This window comes from Engraulis encrasicolus, chromosome 18, assembly GCF_034702125.1.
Source record: "Engraulis encrasicolus isolate BLACKSEA-1 chromosome 18, IST_EnEncr_1.0, whole genome shotgun sequence".
In the NCBI taxonomy this organism is placed as follows: Eukaryota; Metazoa; Chordata; class Actinopteri; order Clupeiformes; family Engraulidae; genus Engraulis; species Engraulis encrasicolus.
Genome location: NC_085874.1, coordinates 46340192 through 46350191, shown reverse-complemented (window position 1 = coordinate 46350191; position 10000 = coordinate 46340192). Strand labels below are relative to the sequence as shown.

At 42.6% G+C, this 10000-nt stretch overlaps 1 protein-coding gene across 2 annotated transcripts in view; it reads left to right on the top strand.

The window, feature by feature from the left end:
• Positions 1 to 10000, top strand: part of kidins220b (kinase D-interacting substrate 220b) — a 68594-nt gene that overhangs the window by 33914 nt on the left and 24680 nt on the right. For both annotated transcript variants that reach the window (XM_063223707.1, XM_063223706.1), the window contains exons 20-23: positions 1171 to 1411; positions 7924 to 8012; positions 8874 to 9018; positions 9732 to 9894. In XM_063223707.1, the coding sequence (XP_063079777.1) occupies positions 1171 to 1411; positions 7924 to 8012; positions 8874 to 9018; positions 9732 to 9894 (638 nt within the window). The remainder of the gene's footprint in view (positions 1 to 1170; positions 1412 to 7923; positions 8013 to 8873; positions 9019 to 9731; positions 9895 to 10000) is intronic.

The window sequence follows — 10000 nt, the reverse complement described above, 5'->3', positions numbered from 1 at the left end:
AAATATTGCTTGCATGACAGTACAGTTTTTAGTTTAATTTTTCATCGAGTGTCCATACATTCACATTTATTGATGCTCTTATTCTCTTTGTTTTGTTTGTTTGTTTTTTTTTTATTCTTAATTGGAAAAAAAGTTATAATTTGCTGTAATGTGTCCTCTGGGTCAGGTGGGGGCGCTGTGTGCCCCTTCATCTCTACACACACACACACTCAGAGTGTGTTACAATATGCAACCTAGCGTCCTCCACTTGTGCTTGTCTCCTCGCCCCACCTCCTGGCCCCTCCTCCGTGGAGAAAACGATTAAGTTTCCCAGCTCTTAGCCTAGCCACAACAACTTTTGAGGGACTGTTTTTCATTCACCATCCCAATTGCAAAAAATGAGAAGAAGGCTTTACAATTGAGCTTTTGCAAGATATTGAAATATAATGCTGTGGTCAGTGATGTCATCATGACATATTACTTCCTGGTACGAGGAGACAAGCATAAGTGGAGGAGGCAAGGTCGTATATTGTGACGCACTCACACACACACACACACACACACACACACACACACACACACACACACACACACACACACACACACACACACACACACACACACACACACACACACACACACACACACTTTTTACCCCTGAAGAAGGCTCTGCGACTCAACGCGCGGGTCTCTGCCCTCATGTTTTTAACTTACCAAAATAAATAGCCATGCTTAAATAACGGCTTTTTAACATTTGTGGACAAGAATAGGGCCTTGGACTCCCAATGTTGATGAGACATTTGTTATTATTGGTTGATTGATTTATTTATCCCCTAATGTGTTGATTAACTTGGACATTGTTGCCAGTGTTGCAACTGTACACTACGCCTATCCAGTTTGCCTTGTTACCTTCCTATTAGTGAATGTTGCTTCTATTACCTTGTGTTTGACAATTTTGTCAGTGTTGCAAATGTACACTGCACCTTGAGGTCTTTGTTTACTTTTTGCTACTTTTTAATGCATTGTCCTCTTCTTTACTCTTTGTAGAACAATGCTGTCAGTGTTGCAACTGTACACTGTGCCTTACCCTGTTCTTGTTTAAATTGCTCCTTGTAAGTCGCTTTGAACAAAGGCGTCTGCTAAATACTAATGTAATGTAATTAACTTGGTGCAATGTGTCCTCCGTGGCAGGTGAGGGTGCTGTTCTCCAAGGGCCCCTTCATCTCCGTCTTTGCCAGCGACCCGCACATCATCATCAAGGCCATCAACCAGAACCTGAACAGCGTGCTGCGCGACTCCAACATCAACGGCCACGACTACATGCGCAACATCGTGCACCTGCCCGTCTTCCTCAACAGCCGCGGCCTCAGCAGCGCCAAGAAGATGTGCGTGGCGACCGCGCCCGCCAACGGCGACGCCACCAACGCCGACGGTAAGGGATAGGAGGGGGGCATGGGGGTGATTGTAGATGTGGATGGATGGTGGCTGGGAAAATATCCATACCACTTTTGAGATGAAACTAGCGACTTTTTCACGAATATAATGCAAAAATAGCATACCCGGACAATTTGCCATTGTATTGTCCCAAGCCAAACCTACAACTATGGGTAGGGCCAAGAAGATGTGCGTGGCGACCGTGCCCGCCAACGGCGACGCCACCAACGCCGACGGTAAGGGAGGGGGGGCATGGGGGTGATTGTAGATGTGGATGGATAGTGGGAAGAACATGTCCATACCACTTTTGTAAGTAAGTAAGTAAGTAAGTAAGTTTAATTTATAAAGCACATTTAAACAGCAAGAACTGACCAAAGTGCTGTACAGTGTCAGACTAAAATACTAAAATTAAGCAATGCAAAAAATTTGATTAAAAAACAAGACAAAGTCAACAGTAAGAATAAAACACATAAGATACAAAAGGCCTTCCATAGTGAATGAAAAGGCAAGATCAATTTTGAGATGAAACTAGCGACTTTTTCACGAAATATAATGCAAAAAAATAACATACCCGGACAATTTGCCATTGTATTGTCCCTACCACCTTCAAAGTCAAACCTACAACTATGGATAGGGGCACACACTTTTTTAGACGCTGTTCACACGTATATGGATATATTTCTTTTAAAACACACATTTTCAGGAATCTCTTTTTAAATAAAATCTACAAAAATACATGAATGTATAAAAAATATACTGTATATATATATATATTCCAGTCCCTCCAGTTTTTCGCGATTCAGCGATCGCGTGGATTCATGCAAATTCAATGATATTCCGCATAATTTCACGATGCCACGTAATTCCTGTAAAGCCGCATTTTTCCCGCAAAATTTCCCCTTTGTCCCCTTCAACATTCTGTGGAGTTTATTGATTTATATTTTCGTCAAAAAATAAAAATGTGACTACAATAGGCCCTACCACCGGAGACGAAAACCAATAGGAAGCATTTTTGTTGATATGTCACTGAAACATTGAAAAATAATTGCCTGCTATTTCGCAAGTCGCGACCCTCATCTCAGCTGCTTCGTGTCTCTCTCCTCCCCTCCCTCACACATACACGCAGGCGTCGGTGCTGCACACCCGTGACCTTTCTTTAACCCATTGACGCCGGTTGTTGCGTTACGCAACATTGGCCCTGACGCCGGTTGTTGCAAAACGCAACATTATTGATTTGTCAATATTTTCAAGACGCATGAGAGATGCAATGCACAATGTTTTGTTCAAATACACAAGAGGTGGGTGTTCTCGATTTTTTAAAGATCATGTAGCAAAAAAAAAGTTTGATTCGTCGACAAAAATGTCAAACGCAATCAACCACGCTTGCTTCAGCAGACGTGGGTTGTAGCCATTTCACACAGGTAAAAAAAAAAAAAAAAAAAAGGCTGTGGTTCGCGAGACACGCTGTTACAGCGAACGTGATGTTCAGTTGAAAGGTAATGAAGAAATTTTAATCGAGGAGAGGAAATATGATTGAAGACCCTTTAGCAGGAGTGTGATTTGCCGCGGCCGCATGAAGATGTGGGCGAGTGGCTTCCAAATAGACAGTCTGCTAGATTTCGCCCCCGACGTTACCAAAACTTCACTCCGACACTCGGGGCAATTGGCGAAGGTGCCAATATCTGAGGAAGCACGTCCTTCAGATATATTTCAGAATATTTTCACTGAGGAACTTTAGGATATGGTGATAACCTATTGGTGAGGCAGACAACGGTAGACATGCGAATTGTAGACGCGCGGCCACACATCCAGCTCAAAGTGGAGCCCCGTCTCAAAATAGGATATGAACTTGCTCATCGGTCTCTCTGCATAACGTTTGGAGGAATAAAACGGCCATACTCGCCGGTGGGAGAGCAAGTGGCTGTATCAGACAAATGTCCCCCGATTTATGGCAGAAATGACTGCCTAATAATTATAGGCCTAATAATAATTATTATTATGATTCAGCCTAGTTATAGTCGGCTATTGTAACAGTAGCAATAGTAGCCTAATAGGCCTAGCTTATAATAAATAGCATCAAGCATTATCCTGAAAGCACATGAAACGTTTTTCAATCATTAGACTATGAGATATTATTTTTTTAAAGGAATAAGTGTTAGTGTTAATGCTGAATGAACATAATCCCGTGAAAGCAGAGGATTTTACCTTTTAAATGCAATTTGTCCCATGTCCATATGTGTTCCAGAGGCTGAGATATTGAATTTTTCATAGGAGTTTTCAACCAATTTTTCTTATCTCAAAAAACCCTCAGGCATTGGGGACCTTTTCTAAAAACTGGCTCAGGCGCCAATGGGTTAACAGCAGTAGCCTACTTTTCAGTGCAGTCCTGGCTGGAAAAAAGTATTGTTGCCCATTTATCCATGACGAAGAAGTGTATGCAGTCATGAAATAGTGGCGGTGCTGTCGCACAGTAGCAAACATCTTACGTTACATTTTTGCGCAACTTCTCCACTCTCCCCTGTCGCTTTCATGAGCATGCTACCCGACGGTCGTTGTCTGATCTTTTTTCAATGTTCGCTAATGTTTGTAATTTAAGGGTCTATGTCTATGCGTAGGCACAAGCCTTCTGATAACAATCACTAGTGCCGATCGCAAAGGATTCGATCGGAAGTGNGGAGTTTTGCAACTTGTTTCAGTCAAGGACACTGAGATAGGAAGTGAACGGCCCTTCCACGGTTTCACTGTGTTATTGCAATACAGTCTTGCGAATCCATGCAACCATGCACACAACCATGTCAACGAGAGCGTGTATGCCATCACAACTTTGCATCAAGCAAATAGCCTAATATGCAACAGCTTGCAATACGAGCACGAGAGAGAGAGAGAGAGAGAGAGAGAGAGAGAGAGACGCGTCTTCCAACAGGTGACATTGTAACGCTTGCATACAACCTGGCTACTGTACCCCGCGACGCTCTTCATTATACTGGAAGGCTATACCCACAAGTATTTTTTCATAACGCGCAGTCCCGTTTTCCCCCGAAGTCGTTCTAAAATATCGACAGAGATTTATGAGTGTCGCGGCCATGATTTTTTTTTACACATTGGACGCACTGGCTTATAAGACGCTCTGGCAGTTTTTGACAATATTTTATTATTGTCAATATTTTATTATTCTATTATATAGGAAGTGTGTTTCTGAATCTCTCTCTCTTTTGTCGTAAGCCTGCTTAGACTGATTGTGGTTTTCAGTTACCAAAAAAACCCAGAAAGGGGTGCAAAATCTTTGCAAAAAATGAGAAAATGCCGCAAAATCTTTGCAAAAAATGAGAAAATGCCGCCACAAAATCAGACATTTTGACCGCAAAAATCACAAAATCCCAGCGCAAAATCCTGGAGGGACTGATATTCCCTTTAGGGGGCTATAACACACTTACTTTTTAACATTTTCCCCATGTGCCATGTTTATATGTAAACGTAATAGGAAAAAAATCATTTTTAAAGATATCTGCATCCTATATGTGTCAACGGATTCTTAAATATATTTTTTGGGAAAAGAAATGTTACTTGTGCTCAAACCTTCTTGGAAATCACAGTCTAGGGCGGTAGATGATTGAAAACAAGCTGATCGACTTCCAAAACAGACATGACTGTTGCACTCAAGTGTTGCAAGCACAATGCCTAACGTTTTGACTGGTGAGAGAAAGTGAGTGGGAGAGAGAGATGACCCAGGTCAAATTCTAACCTGGGTCCCTTTGGACATGCAAGGCGTGCTTTGGTGCATCTAAAGCAGGGGTGTCACACTCAAATTGTCCGAGGGCCAAAATCTAAATCTGGAGCAAAGTCATGGACCAAACTCAATATTTGTTTAAAAAAAGTGGAGTAAAATTCTGCGCGCACACACTTTATTCCCATCATAGTTCAAATGTGCCTGCACATATTCTCTTGCATTTGAGAGTGAGGTGTTTCACTGGCCTGGACCCAGTCATATTACTGTGATGCAAGAAATTTCATGTGCAAGTCTGGTAACACTTTATTTTAGGGATACATCTATAAACACTAATACATACAGTGTTAATGCCTGTATACGTAACTTGTAAGACATGTACTAAACAAACGCTAAGGCCTACTAGGTCCTTACTAAGGTTAAATTGGTAATAAATCCCTTATTGCGCATGAACAAGACATTTGTGAATACATGCCTAACAAATGTTTGATTTTGCTTTGTACATGCCTTACAAGTTACTTATACAGTCAGGAACATTGTATGTATTAGTGCTAATAGATGTATCCCTAAAATAAAGTGTTACAGCAAGTCTCAATACTAAGGATAGACCGATATTGATATCGGTATCGGTATCGGGCCGATATTTGCATATTTTAAGTGTATCAGTATCGGCCGATACGCGTGTGGTTTTGGCCGATACACAATATTTATTATTTTATGTCATTCGGGGTTTTTTTTAAAAGCACCAAGACACTTATTTTTTTTATTACTTGATTGTTAGACATTACTTGATTGTTAGAGTGGGTGTTTTAATGTTACAAGTTCTACCTCAATTTGATAATGTTAAAGGAATGTTTATTTTTAACTTGAGACCTGGAAAATTTGTCATTTTTTAACCTTTTTTTTACCCATATCGGCCCCAAATATCGGGTATCGGAAATCGGGTATCGGCCAAGGGTGATGAAAAAAAAATCGGTATCACATCGGCCATTAAAAAACCTGTATCAGTCGACCCCTACTCAATACGCTATACATTTATGGTTTACTGTACATAGGCCAACTGTAATACACATTTGAAATTGTCTCGTGGGCCATAAACTGGTAACTTCCCCATGGTGACCCTGGTTCAAGTCCGGTGATTGGGTCATTTCCCCAGTCCCTCTCCCTCTCCCTGTCTCTCTCTCCCACTTCCTCGTCTTGATTCTTAATAAAGACACAAAAATATCTAGGGATGCACCGATACCGATACTGGTATCGGTATCGGCTCCCGATACTGCTCATTATACTCGTACTCGTACTCGTCAAGCACTTGCCGATACCAGCTATGAGTACTACTATTACTCAAAACAATGCAAAATCCTGTAATGTTCTGTGGACTTGAAATCAGCATGGAAAAAAGTGCCACCTCATACATTTACTAACATTTTAATCTACATGGAAATGGACAATAAAAATATCACAGGTGGAAAAAAACAAGGCCATGCATTTATTTTCATTGTATTTTGGTGGTAAAAGCCTTTTACCACCAAAATACAATGAAAATAAATGCATGGCCTTGTTTTTTTCCACCTGTGATATTTTTATTGTCCATTTCCATGTAGATTAAAATGTTAAAAGGTATCGGTATCGGTATCGGTACTCGGTATCGGCAAGTACACACATTAATGTACTCGTACTTGTATCGGTTTTCAAAAAAGTGGTATCGGTGCATCCCTAAAAATATCCCAGAGGATAGAGGGCTGGACCAATGGGATTGCGGTTCAAATAAAGTTCGGCTTACCCACTTAAAGCAACAGCTGGACAAATACCTTCGATAATATTGATTAATAAGTCTGTTCAAGGCCCTGCCGTGGCGCATATGGTGTGGCACTTGTTTTCTGAGCGGCCGACCGATTTCCGGCCCGGGTCCTTTGCCGGCCGTTCCCAGTCTCTCTCTCCCAACTCTATTTTTTTTTTTTTTTTTTTACATATTATTTTTCCCACTCATTTTTATTTTATTTTCAAATGCATTCTACTTCTTTTTTCTTATTTTAAAAAACATTTATTTTATTGTAAGTTACTTTTATTTCTATTTTATTCTTGCATTTTTATTACTCTCCTATTGTTAATTCACTGAAGCTTTGTTATACTTTCTCTACTGTTATGTATTTGTTTTTGATTGTAAAGTGTCCTTGGGTATTTTGAAAGGCGCTCAAAAATAAAATGTATTATTATTATTATTAACTCGCTTCCTGTCACCATTTGCAATGAACTGTCATGAATAAAGTCAAAAAGGCCAAAAAAATATCTTTAAAAAATAAGTCTGTTCAAATATTGCCAAATAAGTAGCACCATTCAAAGGCGTCTGTCTTCACTGTAAAGGGTGTTTTGGGCTCATGGGTTGGCTGTGAGTGACGTCTGCAATTTTCTAGTGAAATGTTAGTCACGGTGATGAGACTCTGGAGAACATTTCCAGCTCATTTCCATCTAATTTCCGGACATTTCATCCAAAGTGACTTGGAATTTTCCTGGCTGACTGGAAATGTGTCTTATTTTTTATTTTGATTTTGATTGTTTGTCTGTGACTGTGTCTGTTCTTGCTTTGACCTCTGCCTTTATGTGAATGCCTGGTGTGTGTACTGTGTGTGTGTGTGTGTGTGTCTGTGTGTGTGTCTGTGTGTGTGTGTGTGTGTGTGTGTGTGTGTGTGTGTGTGTGTGTGTGTGTGTGTGTGTGTCTGTGTGTGTGTCTGTGTGTGTGTGTGTGTGTGTGTGTGTGTGTGTGTGTGTGTGTGTGTGTGTGTGTGTAGGATGGCATGAGGAGCTGGACAGGAAGCTCTCCCAACACAGCCTGGGTGAACTGACCAAGTTTGGCAGCAAGACCACGCTCAATCGCAGGGTGAGTTCCCGCGCCCTGCAACTACTATAAACACACACACACACACACACACACACACACACACACACACACACACACACACACACACACACACACACACACACACACACACACACACATGTAATCACACATTATACACACACACACACACGCACACACACACACACATGCACTTACACATTATATACCTGCATTATATACCTCTCTCTCTCTCTCTCTCTCTCTCTCTCTCTCTCTCTCTCTCTCTCTCTCACACACACACACACACACACTGCACTCACACATTATGCTCTCTCTCTCTCTCTCACACACACACACACACACACACACACACACACACACACACACACACACACCGGGCCTTTAGATGATGTACGCATTTAGATGAAAGGAGCGATAACAGTGTTATTATCGAATCAGCCAATCAGACTGGTCAGCAGTTGCCCATTAGCAAGCGGCTCCAGGGGCCACTGTTATATTCCAAACTGGCTAGCGGCTAGCGGATAGCGCGGGTCATGATCAACCCATTCTCCTATTCCCTGGTCACATGAGGCTCACCCATAGAATGTATAAATAGAGCTGGGAATCTATCTATGATAGCGTTTCTCAATGTGGGTGCCAGCGCCCCCCTGGGGGCGTTATAGAGCTGTTGGGGGACGCTGGGAACATGGCCACGAAAGGGGAGGGGGGGCGATAGTGTCTTTCTTTTTGAGAAGTCTTACATTTCATTCCATTTTGTCCCACCAATAATAAATTACATATTAATACATTAGATTAATAAATAACAACGAATAACAATAATAATACTTCCAATAACAGCACATTATTGACCTGTGGTTTGTGTGTTTGGATGGGGGACAGGACACCTACCGTCGGCGTCAGATGCAGAGGAGCGTGACGCGGCAGATGAGCTTCGACCTGACCAAGCTGCTGGTCACCGAGGACTGGTTTAGTGACATCAGCCCCCAGACCATGAAGAGGCTACTCAACATCGTCTCTGTCACGGGTGAGAGGGGGGGGGCAGAGAGAGAGGGGTAGGGAGAGAGGGAGGGAGAGGGGGGTAGAGAGAGAGAGAGAGAGAGAGAGAGAGAGAGAGAGAGAGAGAGAGAGATAAAGAGAGGGGTGGAGAGAGAGAGAGTTAAAGAGAGGGGGGAGTGGGGAGAGAGAGAGATAGAGAGAGAGAGGTAAGGACAGGATGAGAGAGAGTGGGAGGGAGGGAGGGAAGGATGGAGAGACAGAGTGGAGAAAGAGGGAGGGAGGGAGAGACAGAGGGGGAATAGAGAGAGAGAGACTTGAAGGATTCCATGTGATCAAATACATTTACTGTATGAACATGGGTTGCTCACTGGAATCCACTTTGATTCCTGGTGTACAGTTATTGGCGCTGGAACCAACACGGGACCCACTAGTTTGACGCCCTCTCTGTACTTACGTGGTACGTCACATGGTAATCAAACATTTCAAACAAGCGATTTAGGGTTAGGTTTAGGGTTAAGGTTAGGGTTAAGGTTAGGGTTAGGGTTAGGTTTAGAGTTAAGGTTAGGGTTAGGTTTAGGGTTAGGGTCGTATGACGTAAGCGGTAAGTACCGAAAGGGCGTCGAATTAGTGAGTCCCAAACAACAGACACCAGTTACAGTAGCCAGCATGCAAACAGCTCAAGTGATCCTGCAGCAGCAGCAGCAGCAGCACAGTCAATAACGGTTGTTCTCATTGGTCCAGGTCGTCTACTGCGAGCCAATCAGATCATGTTTAACTGGGACCGGCTGGCGTCGTGGATCAACCTGACGGAGCAGTGGCCCTATCGGACCTCGTGGCTCATCCTGTTCCTGGAGGAGACCGAGGGCATACCGGACCAGGCCACGCTCAAGACCATATACGAGAGGTACACACACACACACACACACACACACACACACACACACACACACACACACACACACACACACACACACACACACACACACACACACACACATACACACACACCA